General features: G+C 42.0%; 1 protein-coding gene across 1 annotated transcript; it reads left to right on the forward strand.

The window, feature by feature from the left end:
* The first annotated feature begins 256 nt into the window (after window positions 1–256).
* On the forward strand, window positions 257–13,965 carry LOC122760845 (arf-GAP with GTPase, ANK repeat and PH domain-containing protein 3-like). Its single transcript, XM_044016024.1, has 8 exons — window positions 257–416; window positions 1,192–1,335; window positions 4,831–4,916; window positions 7,771–7,912; window positions 8,210–8,344; window positions 11,443–11,570; window positions 11,829–11,984; window positions 13,415–13,965. Exons 1-8 carry the CDS (start codon window positions 257–259, stop codon window positions 13,547–13,549), a joined length of 1,086 nt encoding a protein of 361 aa, XP_043871959.1. The 3' UTR covers window positions 13,550–13,965.
* The last annotated feature ends 173 nt before the right edge of the window (window positions 13,966–14,138 follow it).

A 14,138-nucleotide genomic window follows, 5' to 3' on the forward strand; every position in this document is an offset into this window, starting at 1 on the left:
TGTAGTTAAAGTACTTGACATTAACGTAGAGCACCAGGTTAATCTGAAGCACAGCAGCTTCAATGATAGGACACCACAGCAAGAAAAGACAGAGGAACAGCTGAAATCCATGAAGAACCACAGTTCTGAGGCCTTTCCTTGTCGACTTCCTGTTCTGTCCTGATGCAGCCCTGGCCACCTTCATTATTTTGAAGTATGAGAACATGATAATGATAACCATGATCAAGAAGTAAAACTGACTTATTGCAGACCTAAGATGACCCTGCCAGGTATGGAGGATGAACTTCTCCACAGAGCACTCACCGCTCTGGGTGTAGAAGCTGTGGTTCACAGACGCAAAGAAGATGGAGAGAAAAATCACATCGGGCAGAGCGCTGATGGCATGAATGATGAGGATGCAGTGCAGAGCGCTGCGTGTGGAGCACAGCTCTCCGTGTCGCAGGGGCATGCAAATGGCCACCATCAAGCGTCATCAACAACATTTATTTTCATTATCATTTCCATGTGTGGAGTACAAATGTACTTGAGAAGCAAAAAAAGAGTTCCTTTTTTTTATTGTTATTATTATTATCCTGAGTAAAAGCATATCTCTGCATGGTAATTACAGCCTGAACAAATTCTTACTTAGGTATTTAAAAGTAAAACAACAACAAAATAATAAGCATAACAAACACAGTATCCCTGGACTTGGTTAGTTGGAGTTTTGACCTGGATGCTCTCTGCGTGGGAGGTGGGACTTTGTATGTTTGATGAATTAACTTATCAATACAATAATAAATTATCCCTCAAGCATTTCTTCTTTTGTTAATTGGACTTGATTCTTGCATACAAACAGTGTTTGTTAGAAACTAAAAGTCTATGTCATTGTTTCATTTATTTTGTGTCCTCATGCGGCCCTTCCTCAGTGAGGCAAACGTTCACAAAGATTTGGTATTTGTCAGCCAATTTTATTACCCTGTTCCTTGGACAATGGCTCAATTTTCAGTAATGGCGTGATTCAATTTTCGTTCCTGTGGAACCCTCCATTATGATTGGCCTTAAAGTTTGCAGCCTGACAAAAAAAGGCAGTTTTCTTAGTGGTTTTAAGACACATTTCAAGGCTTAGCTTTGGCAGATGAACGCCCAGAACACCTTGTACTCTGAGTTTTCCTTCTACAGATTCACCATTGTGGTCCTTTATGTCTATATAAGCTTGCGGGTTTAACCATTTACACCATAATCACATTCTTTTGCACTTGGCCTTGCAGGGCATTGTGGGAAACCTGTCCAGCGGGAAGTCGGCCTTGGTGCATCGGTACTTGACAGGCACATATGTGCAGGAGGAGTCTCCTGAAGGTAAGTGTCTGCTGGAGGTGTGTGGGTCAGGAGGTGGTGTCATACACACAAACATATAGACACTGAAGTTAGTTGTTCAATTTGGGATTTAAAAAATGTATATATGCATATATGTATATTTATAACAGGCCAAGCTTTAGAATTGTGTGTGGTTCAATGAAAAGATTTTCTTATCCTTTCTCCACTGCAGAGATGATGACACAACTTAAATACTCTCAGTAAATTAGGGCTGTAAAGGTCATTGTTAAATCAATAAGCTTAAACCAAACATTGCGATTTCTCGGGGACTGTAAATGGAAAAATGTTATCTCTGTCACAAACCTTTTACCACCTCGATGTTAGCCAGTTTACTCTCAGTGTGAGGTCCCATCTCTAGAAAAAAGACCACTTTTCAGTTTAAAGGAATACTTTAGTATTCTAGTATTTTTGAAAAATGGTGCTTCCCAACCTCAGTTTCCCCTGAGTTGAGAAATATCTTCATTCTTTTCTTTGTTAGTTCCCACCAGTGACACTTGGTCCTGTTAGCACAACTGTTAGCAAAGATGGCGGACACTGTTTACATTCTGGGAATGAGGTCCCGTCCTCCTGCGAGTGGCTCTAAAAAGTGAGGAATTAGCATTGCAGTTTCAAGCCTCGTACCAAGTCTCGGATGCATCTAAATCCAAATCTAGATCTAAATGCAAATCGGTGAAGTATTCCTTTAATTCATTAGTTAAAATGTAATAAGTAGAACGCCCCCTTCTGGCCTGAAATGTAGGCCCTCTGTATAGAATTCCACAAAGATGTTGGCAAACCCAGAGATGGCTGATGATCTTTGAGAGGGTTTGCAGTGTTTCATTTCTGTGTAATTATAGTGAGGATGAGACATGAAGTGCATAATTAGTTTCTGGCATTTTGCTGAACCAAAGAAGGAAAATCATCATAGCTAAATAAGTCCTTGAGAAATCAATGCTGGAAAAATGAAATGTGTGTTGTTGCTGTAATCGTGTGTGTGTGTGGTGGGGGGGGATGTTGTGATACACATACCTGTCTCATGATTAGCAGCTGCTTAACCACTGGCTTTACTTCAGTGAGGTCATTTACATTGTGGCTGTAGCATTTTTGCCCGGCGGAGAACGATTCAGCCATGACTGGTTTCTCAGTGTGTTGTTCCTGGGCTTTTGCTATGATATTTGAAAAAAAAAAGAAAGAAGAAAAAAAAGAAGGTACTGGGGTGTGTTGCCATGGCAACACCGGATGGAGCTCTGTCGGATTGTGGCTCTGTGTCAAGGTCTAAGCCTCTTCGTAAGCAGTGTGTGTGCCTACTGCGTGTTAACTGTGCCTACCAACTCGCTGTCTCTCTGTAGGCTTCAGGGCTGTTAGTCGCCTCTTTTCATGTGTGGTTGAACAACACATGTACGACATTCATCGTTCATTTTTTTATTAAAGTAAGAGGAGAGCGTGTCAGTATGCTTCGTCTGTTCCCAGCGCTGGTTTTTTTTTTTTCTTTTTGACGTGCTTTTCACTTGTCTCTAAATGAAGACGACCGTATCCTGAACGATTATGTAACTGAAATGTATATTCCCAATTCCATGCATGTTTTCACCATAGTCGTACAAATACCTGACTTCACAAACACACACACATATATATATATGTGTGTGCTGCCAGCTTCTGTACAAACTCTGAATTCTGATAAATCTGTTTTCTGTGTCATTCACAGTGTAATGAGATCCCCCCCCCATCTTATCCCCCCTTTTTAAGACATTCTCAGTGCTTTGTCTGAATCTCCAAAGATCTGCGAGTTCTTGCTCTTTGTTTCTCTCTCTTGCTTTCTCTCTTTCTCTCTCTCTCTCTCTCTCTCTCTCTCTCTCTCTCTCTGTTACACAACCAGCATCCACCTCAAATCAAGAGCCTGTGCTAAAGGCTGGGAGAGTCCCACATTTGCCAAGCAGGCTAAAGTGGACTTAACAGGGTGGAAGTGTGTCTCATGTGGAGATATGCTTTGCTTGCACTGACAGGAAATCTTCCTGCCTTTTCAAAATTACAGTGATGGGCTACTCTATTGTCCCCACAGCTCCTCTTTGATGCGAGATCTGTGCTTGAACGGCACGATATACAAGTCCTCATTATCTAATCTCATGAAGACTCGAGCTGGCCTACATGCTTATGTAATTCCTGGGAAAGAGTAACAGGTGTACTTTTATTTTCTTGCCTTCACACCTGCTGTCGACAGTTTTTGTCCACGATCAGAATTTGTGCGTTGTGAATTATTGGCTTTCAACATATTTTCCTCATTTATATTGTGTTTTCATTCTGAGCTCCGTTCTCTAGCTCTACAGCATTCTAATTCAATCTCTTTAATCTCCAGAGGATCGCAAAACTATTCGCATTATATGTGCAAATGCAATTTACTGTATAATTCTCACTGTGGTCTCTTGTTTATCTACAGCCAGTTTTAGCTAAAGGCAAAAAAAGATAGAAAGAATATGTATTAGAAAGGAATTGAAGAATAGGAAAGAGAAAGCCAAGGTTGCGTTACACTTATCCGCTGCCAAGTGTCAGCTCCTTTAGTCCTGTCCCGGGGGCATGTGTGACCCAAGACGCATCAGTTCAGAAGACGAGTTTTCTGCCTCTGATTTTATCTCCCGTGGTTTCCTTTCGTTCTCGTTTAATCTCAGAGTTTAACTGTGAAAATGGTCAAACACACAAGAGACACGAGCATCTAATAATAATAAATGATAATAAAATTTAAAACAAATCATGTTGGAATGTAATTCATGATTTTAAAAAAAATCGTTTAATTCCCCCAGAATTCAAGTAACAGTTGCCAATTTACCTCAAAGTATTGGACGCTGTGTTTCGTTTGTGGTGTCTTGTTTTGAAAGTCTCTGTTCGTTTTGGCTCCGCTTCTTATTCAAGTTTTTTGCAGCTCTAGATCAGAGAACACTGTGTAGAGTAGTAGAGTAAAAAAAACCAAAACACTTGTCTTTATTTTATTATAGGCAGGGACAGACAAATGTAGTAGTTAACTTAAAAGAAGAGATCAAATGAGATGCATGTCATGGGCACTGCTTTGATTTTTTGTTTTATTTATTTTTTTCTTTAGAAATATGACTCATTGTCTCGAGAATGTCCCCATACTTTGTTTATCAAGTGAAAGTTGGGTTTCTCCAGGACTTGTGGTGGTGCGGTGACAGGGGCACTGAACTGACTCCCTGAGCAGCTGTGCATTAGACATGCTAAAAGGCAATTTCTCGCCCACATAATTGGCTCCACAGAGACCTGTTTTCCTTTCACCATATGATCACAACAGCTACACATTCAGGTCTAAATCAAGAAGCTGCATTAAAGCTCATACACGTAACGCCAAACTTAGTCACACCAAGCTGAGCACTTTGATATTGAATTTTGTTTTATTTGCTTCATCGTTGTTATTTTTGAATGATTAATGAATGAAACCCCCCTGGATTGGAGTCGTTGTGTCAAGACAGACTTTGTGCTCCTTTTTTTCAGGGGGACGGTTCAAGAAGGAAATAGTCGTGGATGGACAGAGCTACCTTCTCCTGATCAGAGATGAAGGCGGGCCTCCGGAATTACAGGTAACACTGTTAATCCCTTTAAACTGTCTCTCCGTTGTTTACCACAGTTGCGAGATGAGTCATAGCAGAGGCCGTTGGTGCAAACTCCCATGCAGATGGGGACTTGTTAAGAGACAGACCATTATTTCACTGCAGGACGGTCTGAGGCAGTGTGACCACACTCAGTGGCTGCTCCACCAAAAGCACTTAAAAGGGCAGCAACAGATCAATGAGCGTGCCGAGCCAAAATCATTTTCTGTGGTCAAAGGGACAACGCGGCACATAATTGTCCTATTAGTATGTGAAAAATGGAGAGTCACAGAGCCACCGTTTCATCCAGAGTGGGCCACTGTTGATAATGTGATAAGACACCGTTCCATGTTTTCTTTCAAAGGGGATAAATTAAGGAAGAGATTGCTGCCTTGTTTAAAGAAGTTATGGCCATCTCTTTCTTTAAGTTATTCTTTTATCATGATTTCACAGGGTTAGTTGGGTTTTCCCACCTACTTACGAAACTTCCAGGGCGTCATTATGTTTCCTGATCACTCTGAAACGAGAACACAAACAGTGTTTTGATTATTTTTAAGTGGATATAAAAATATATAGTGATGTAAATGCAGCCATTTAATACAAGTAATGGAGTATAATAATGTGATATAAGTGACATTATGTGGAGTGGAGGCAGAAATAAGCATGAAATGGTAATACTGTAATACATTAGAAGTGTCTCAGTATTGCAATTAAAGCTGCTAAATTTAGTTTTTATAAAAACACTTAGTTGTGGGCAGTGTGAACATTTGAGCGCCCACGCAGAAGTGCCACTGAACTTCACGCTTCCACTCAGCGTGTCAGGATTATTTTATCTTTCTATCGTTTTTTTAAATGTTTTTATTTTATGAATTGGTCATTTTTTGATTCAGTGTCTTTGAACATGAACCCGTGTTGTGTGCAGATGAAGGATGAAGAAAAACACTTGCTGGGAACACAGAACACTTCGCTGCCAAACAAACACATTTAGTATCTCTCTGATTAAAAAAAAAACGTCACATAAACGGGTGGGATCCTAAATAAATACTGTTCATCTGCTGTGCTGTGTGGAAACGAGCAACTATTTTAAAATGATACAGCGCCGAGGTGATAAAACTGTATATCCCTGGTGTGTAAATACAGTCTATAACTGACTCTTATTGCTAAGTCATCACAAAATAATATAATGCAGGTTTAAAAACAGTTGATGTTATTTCCCACCAGTGTAAAACAATTGTCATGAGTGTCTTCCATTATTTAACTCTTATTATATTAGCAAAGAATAATGACTGTTAAAATATATTGAATGTTTTTCTAGTAATGTAAGATTATTAAATACAGTGGCTTTTTGTTGTTGTTGTTGTTGCTACACCTGCAGGAAACAGACAGTAAAAAGAATAGTATAAAAGTATGAAGCAGCCAGTGCTCGGCGGTGACGCGTAGACCCGCTATTGGCTTCATTCACAAGATTCAGTGTCTCATGTCACATGTGATCCCGGTGTTTTTAATGAGCACCCACAGATACCTGGCTTGGCAAAGGTCACCGTCAGAATTACGCTCGCCTTCACTTGCTCAGTGAGATCAGGGAATAGAAATGAGTTCAGCTCAGTTGTCGGCTGCCTGTATAATTAGTGGCATAATTAAAGGCCTCCATTATGTTCCCACTCACTGGAGGCTGAGCAGAGTTGTGGCTCGCAAGCCTGATTCCCCCCCATTCATTCCCTATGGGGATCTGAGGGTGAGATGTGAAGGCTGAATGAAATAGTGGGGGAATACAAGGGAATAGTTATCACTTGATTGTCACCGTTAGTGCCACTCTGGGTTCTGCTTAGTCTCTGCCTTACAATGGTAGGTGATTAGGATTGATTTCCTCCGCCCATGGGAAGCCTCTCCCCGCCGTTGGATCGTAAAGTATACTACGCAGAGTTGATGAATGTATATGACGCAGCAAATACAAGGACTCTAACATTATGATAGCAGTGGGAAATACAGAAAAAACCGCCAGGATGCAGCAGCGTGTAATCATTCACTGTCACCTCACCCGGCTTTAAACAGTGTGTCGTGAGTGTTGCTACACTGCCCCCTTCTGTCCTCTCATGTGAACTTCAACTCAAGCGATGGCACATGAGTCTCACCTCGGCTTTATTTATATCCAGCCTCTCAGGAACACATTCAGCCCACAGTGTTTCAAATAGCAGGATGAAGCACAAGAAACACGAAATACCACAAAATATAGGCTTCATTCAGTGCTGTGCGAAAGTCGTGGCCGTACAGTGTCATTATTTCTCAATCATGTTAGGAAATATGCGCATGGAGCTTTAAAATAATACATTTGTCAGGAAAAGTGTCCATTATTTGACCTACGCGTACGTTTGAACAATTGCACGACTCATAAATCATCATAAACCTGTGTTTGTCTGACTATTTCATGTTGACAAAGGTCTATTACACCAGTTTATTCAAGACATGCTTGAGCATTATTTACACATGACGAGTTAAACTCCAAACGCCAACAATCCGAATTTGACAGACCTAAGCTGGCGGTGCCCAAAGGCTTTCCCACTTAAATTTATTCATTAAAAAATGATTAAAACTCCACGGGACACATATGGATTTACACATGTTCCCATTTTCCTGTGTCTTCACGTTTTGAAGTTTCACATGATTTCATCAGCCTCTCACAGAGACACGCGGCCCATTTTTTGCGTGGAGAGGTGGCAGAAACGCCAAACTGGGGAAACGTGTGTGTGTGTGTGTGAGTGTGTGTGCGTGCGAACGTCGCCGTGTTCTAACGAGGCAGGTTTTTATTTCACAGTGCGTCAACAATCCTCCTCTGCTTTGTCTTCAGTTTGCTGCCTGGGTGGATGCAGTGGTTTTTGTCTTTAGCCTGGAGGATGAGATCAGCTTCCAGACGGTCTACAATTACTTTCTGCGCCTCTCCAGCTACAGGAACACAGCTGAGGTCCCCATGGTCCTCGTTGGAACACAAGGTGTTTGCCCTTCATCTGATATATTTAGTTTTTATGAAAACGTGGAATAATACATTCTTCCAGGACGTGTTTTCTTGCAAATAAACTCTGACATTTAATAATAAGCTGTCTAATGTGAAACCATCATGACCTTGTTGTGAAGTAGAACTCTGTAATTTGTACTCCGTGAATACTGAATAGTGACATACTCAACCTGGAGGCTGACAACTTAATCCACAACTTAGAATAACCCTGAAAAATGATGCATTACAATCTGATTACAGCTGTTTTTGTATAATTCCCCCCCTGCTCTCTTAGATGCAATCAGCGCTGCCAACCCCAGAGTGATCGACGACTCACGGGCCAGAAAGTTGTCAAACGACCTGAAGCGCTGCACGTACTATGAGACCTGCTCCACCTACGGCCTGAACGTGGAGAGAGTCTTCCAGGATGGTGAGGCAGACGTTTATTGAGATGGGGAAACAGAAAATCCCGACGATGGCATAGTTCAGTGTAAAGTGAACTTTGCTTATCTATCCTCAGATTGTACTATGTGAAGTTAGCAGTCTTGCACCATGTTTAAACAATGAGGCTGCGTTTACACTGATGCCCAGTTCTCATATGTTGCTTATATCTGATTTTTTTTTTTGCTTACATTGTCTTTTAAAAGTGACCCATATCTCAAATCTGCATCATTTCCACTGGTTAACTCTTGTGGAGACTGAATTTTTGAAAGGCTTAAAAGGCGAGAGTCATATGATTGTGGATTCATATCAGATTTAGTCTTCAGGGCTTCCTCAAGATCAGAAACACTGTGTGACACTGGCGCTCATTTATAATTTAGTCACTCCCACTTGACACATGGCCTGGCAATCACAGCCTCCACCTGTTGGGGGGGGGGCAAGAGAACACAATCAAGGGTAAATTGACAGTTTAGAATACATTTAAACAGAATATACCAATATAAAAATGGTTGAACACCTTACTGTTTAAACTTGATTGTTTCTAGGTTTTTAACAAACGTGGCCAAACCAACCACCAGCTGTATTTATCGACTAAAATGATTGATCTAAATGATTTTACAGTACACACAATGTCTTCCTATTTAAAGAAAGGAAGTGACTGTAAGTGAATGTTAAAGGGTGATAGAATAATCAGGTGTGACCTCTGAGGATTAGGTTATTAGATCACTACCACCGTCTTGAAACACCATTGTTGTTGTGTCATTCCGTTTACCATGCAATTGATTTATCTTTATTTAAATGCCGGGCTAATTGGACAAGCACTTCATGCCGTTTATGAAATTTGCTCATAAATGCTCGGCTCAAATTGAGCAGTGTACATATGCGGTAATTCTCTCTGTTCTGCGAGGCTCAGCAGTTGTGATTGGCAGTGAACAGCAGCGGAACATTAACAGACTCACTTCAATTAATGACGCAGGGCTCATATTTTAAATTAAATTTAATATAATTGGCAAACGGCCCCAAGTAATTATGGATGCGGAAATCACGACGTAAGATTTCATATAAATGTGGAGCTGTAAGCTAGAGACCACTTTGTGTAAAGTTGCCTTTAATTAGTGAAATATGATTTTAATGTCTCTCTGAAAAATCTGAAAATGAAGATTTCCCTGAATCCATGACCAAAGCGATTTGAATTTCATTTGAAAACTTGACTGCTTTTAACTTTGGCACATTATCCCTGAGGCTGCAACTCCTTTGAACGCCTGTCAACCTCTCACAAAACATCTGAATATGCAACGCAATGTTCGCTTTGCATGTCATTGACTGTTGATGCACAGGCGGGCATGTTGTCTTCCCGCCCTGTCTTAATTGCTTCCTGAAGCCCAATTTGAAATAATTAGAAGAGATGGAGTGCTGGCTGACTGGAGGAGTTGCTCTGCATCATGTGCTTCCTTTTCTGTATTTTTGCCGCGCGATGGTCCCAGCTGTCAGCGCAACTTCAAATCATCTCTCTTTTCCTGCTAATTCACGTCACGCACCCACGAACATCACACCCAAACCTCCCCTCCCAGTCCCTCGCTCGAGTGTGCCGTGAATTAAATGAGTTGCACCAACTGCACGGCAAATCAGGTTGTTCGGATGGTAACAATAGTCTCATTTGGTTAACATCACACTGCAGAGGGGGGGAAATTGCAGCTACCATTTTGTGTGATTACTTCTCTTGGAAATAGAGGTACCTTTTTGCGTATGAGCCATTTAGCATTATGTTGCTTACTACCTGACTGGAAAACAAACGGCCCGAGGGGGTGAGACAATGTGTTCATGTGGCTCTATGTCTGACTGGAATTAGCTTCGCTTACTTTGGGGAAACAGAAAATAGTTTTTCTCTGTTTGTGTTGTAGAACACTCGAGACATGACCAGCATCTCTAAACACTGTTTATACCAGTGCAGACATAGTGTCCCTGTATTGACCTTTTTGTCAATACAGGGACACTAAGGGATTTGTGCCATTGCTTTGTTTACAATATACAAAGTAGATTAAATTATATTTTGATGTCTCTCCTTAAAATTTAGAAGATGTCTCCAAAGACAAAGGTACTGATATTTTCTTCTCTCCTCTCATAAGGGGGGGCGGGAACTTTAAATATAACAATGGTCCATCACATTCAAACCATTGTCAAATGAGTTTACTGCCTAAGTCTATTAGCTGCTCATGACTCCCTGTGTGTTTCTTAGTATAACCGTGTTTAGATTTCGTGTTGCCTAACGACATTCCCGAGCTGCACGTACAAAGTGATTGTTTTTCCTTTTTTCTTGTCAAGATAGAGGCAATAACAACACTGCGCCAATAAAGTGAGATGCCTGCAAACAGGTCAAAAAAACCAAAGGTCATTCAGCAGTCGGACAGTAGAAATGCCTCTTGTCCCCGTCTGCCCCTTGCACTGCTGCTGTATACACACAAACGCTCCCTCGGTCCAGTCTGGTCTGACGGGCTTACATGTCAGAGTCAGTTTTCAGATGAAGGACGTGGCGTACAGATGACGTTACATCGCTTCTATTTCTAAGAGCAAACCGTAGCGGAATAATAAAAACGGCGGCAACAAAAAACACTGAAAATCCAGCTTTAACTGCACCTTGCTGTCACATAGTACTGGGTTATAACATCTATAGTGCATGGTCTCTATACAGCCCTTGTGATTTAAAAAGGAAAAAAAATTTTTTTATGAACCTAAGTTATGTTTTTTTACATTTGGAAACAGTTTGTTTTTTTTGGCAAATCAAGCGAAGTGATAAATGTCCATTATCACAAAACATAAAATAACAGGAACAGTTAAGCTGCTGCTTGACAGTGATTCTACAACACAGGCATTATCCATTCAGAAAACATCGCCCTTTTTTTCCTCAAATCATTCAGCCACAAGCCCTGAAATGTAGTCTGTTGCTTTGGGAAGGGAGAGTTCTTACCATTTCTCCACAGAAACAGTAAAAGTGCCTCATCTTTTATGTTCTCGTCACTTGGAAAAAAACCAAAAACCAAAAAGAAAAACACACATTAACATCATATTAATTGCCACTCTCTCCTCCAGTTGCCCAGAAGGTCGTGGCCATGAGGAAAAAGCAGCAGCTGTCTATTGGACCATGCAAATCTCTCCCTAACTCACCCAGCCATTCATCCGTCCCTGCTGCGTCTATTCCTTCTGTTCACATTAACCAGGTAATAAAAACATTTTCATACACAGCAGCACTCTGTTTTACTGACTGATCATGAAGGTATCAATCCACAGTACATTACCATAGAGTGTTATGTTAGGTCACATTCATATTGCCATATCTGTCCGAAATTAACTTGCTTGTTTGTTGTTTTTTACTCTCCACTTCTTATTTCCTCCATATCTCCATATTTTCCCCCCTCGCTTCCATTCTCCCTTCTTCCTGTTTCTGTTTGGTCCTCTTAATCTCTCCAACTCCCCAGGCGGCCAACGGTGGGGGTGCATTCAGCGACTACTCCTCCTCCGTTCCCTCCACCCCCAGCATAAGTCAGCGGGAGATGCGCATTGAGACCATAGCTGCCTCCAACACACCCACGCCCATCCGCAAGCAGTCAAAGCGCCGTTCCAACATTTTCACAGTAAGTATGCGACAGCTGATGCAAAGCAACACCCACTCACACTACTAGGAGGCTCATTGCCAAGCACACTTTGTCCACCAGAGGGAGACAGCAGGTAGCTCAAAATGCATCAAAGCCACCTCTCCTGCCTCCGATAGCAGGTAATGAAAGCGTCTTGTTCACACAGCACTATGGGCAAAGGAGAAAAAGAAACTAATTATAGTAGTTCCCCAAAAAGAAATATCAAAGAAAACACTGTGGAAAAAAAACCATCAACTCTTTTTACTTCACTTCTTTTTTTTTTCTAATTGGACGTAGTGAGTGCACATGGATTAAGTTTTTCATCTCGCCCGAATCAACCTGGGCCCTCTGCGTCTTAATGTCTCAGTTCCCTCCCAACGCTGCTCATTTTTCTTTCTTTTTTCTTTTCTGTGCAGTGATGTCTTTCCCATTTGGGGAGCGATGGCAGCAACAAACTGCAAACATTTGCTCTTCTTGCCTTAGATAAACTTAAAGTCCAGTCTCTGGCCTGTTTACACTGTTTATAAGGCACGTGAGCCACTTTTAGGTGCGCAGCTTGAACGTAGAAAAAACTCCCAACGGCCCACTAAACTGACACTGAATTGAAATAAGTCCCCCAATCCTGAAATCGGCCACCGAGATTCACTACCACACCAGTAACCCGACCCCCCTGTCTGAATGCTCTACCCCCACCCCCCCACGTCCTGTTGTATTTTCCCTTTGCTCTAACCAAAAACACGTGTGTGCACTAACCACTCAAATTTCCTTAGCTGTCCTAAGCTTGTCTTTTTACTTGTAGCCTCTGCCCTCTTCCTCTGCCCAGTCTGCATCCTTCTTTTCCTCCTTTCTCTTCACTCCTACACCAGCCTCCTGACTCTCCTAATCTCACATAGCCAGACCTCAGTCTCTCCATGCTCTCTGAGGTTGTTGGAAATCCGACTGTGAATATGATCGAACCAATTAAGTAATTCTATGAAAACACTAAACAAAAAAAAAAAAAAGATTTAATGCATTTCTCAACCCACAACTCAACTCCGGTGTGCCAAAATGTATTTCTCAGTTTTTTTGAACTTTCACGAGACAGAGTTCAAGCTACATGAGATTCCCTCTTTCCTAGCTCCTCACTGATACTCCTCACATCCCTTCCCTTCCTCAAAAATGTCCCTTCTCCTTCACATGTCTTTTTCCTCCTCGCCTATTTCCTGTTGCAATCCGACCCCATCCTCTACCTCCTTCTGCCCTCTCCTCTTTCCCATCTCCTTCTGACTAACTCCCTCTGTAACCTCTCTATCCATTCCTTCCCATCCTCTGTGTCTCTTACCGCCTTCACCCTGTTACCCCAGCTGCTGTGGGAGCTGCAGACTTTGTGGCCTCTGAGCAGTACCGGCTGTGTGCTAGTTCCCCTTGTTGTCTCCCTTCCCCCCCGCTAGGTAGTGACTAACCATGTCCACCAGAGAAATGAGCCTCTCCCCGTCCGCATCATGGAGATGCCGAAGCACGCCACCTACCCAGTGTGGGTGCCGGAATGGCAAGCCGAACGGGAGTTTCAGCTCATGACCTTCTGAGGAGCGACGAGCCCTGGGTGGGAGGAGGGAGGGAGGGATGAGGGTGGAGGCAGAAACTGAGGAGGAGGATGAGGATGATGAAGGAGAAGGAGGAGGGGATGGAGAATTAACAGGGTGATGCGACATGTCCTCAGTGACACTTGAAGAGTGCGATGGGCTAAGGAGAGGAAGATTTACGATGCCAACGTTTTTTTTTTTTTGCCATTTTACAAAACGACAGATAAAAAAAAAAGAGAAAATACTCCATCAACACAAGAATGTCAAGGATCGCCCTCTCATAGTGTTGTCCCTTCTAAAAAAAAAACAAAAAAAAACAAAAAAAACAAACTGACCTCTGTGTTAAAAGGTTCCTCTAAAAGTCCTGCCGACAGCTTGCCAGTTGCCATTCATATTTTCTAGCCTCACTCCTGTAAAAATATAAGTTCAGTCTGTTGATATTAGGGAGTTTTAAGAGAAGCGCTCAGTGGAAGGAAACATGCCTTAATGTCGCCAGGAAGACGAGTTTTGACGAGCAGCAGCAGCAGCAGCAGCAGCAGCAGCAGCAGCAGACTCGCCTCAGTCAACACGTACAAAACATTTTGTTGCTGCA

Source organism: Solea senegalensis, unplaced genomic scaffold (assembly GCF_019176455.1).
Source record: "Solea senegalensis isolate Sse05_10M unplaced genomic scaffold, IFAPA_SoseM_1 scf7180000014081, whole genome shotgun sequence".
NCBI classification, from domain to species: Eukaryota; Metazoa; Chordata; class Actinopteri; order Pleuronectiformes; family Soleidae; genus Solea; species Solea senegalensis.

Bases quoted from the DNA above. Each gene is read 5' to 3' on its own strand.
- LOC122760845 (XM_044016024.1), top strand. From the start codon at position 257: ATGACCCTGCCAGGTATGGAGGATGAACTTCTCCACAGAGCACTCACC. The intron at 417-1,191 runs GTGGAGCACAGC...TGTCTATATAAG, and splicing joins TGCAGTGCAGAGCGCTGCGT to CTTGCGGGTTTAACCATTTA. The intron at 7,913-8,209 runs GTGTTTGCCCTT...CTGCTCTCTTAG, and splicing joins GGTCCTCGTTGGAACACAAG to ATGCAATCAGCGCTGCCAAC.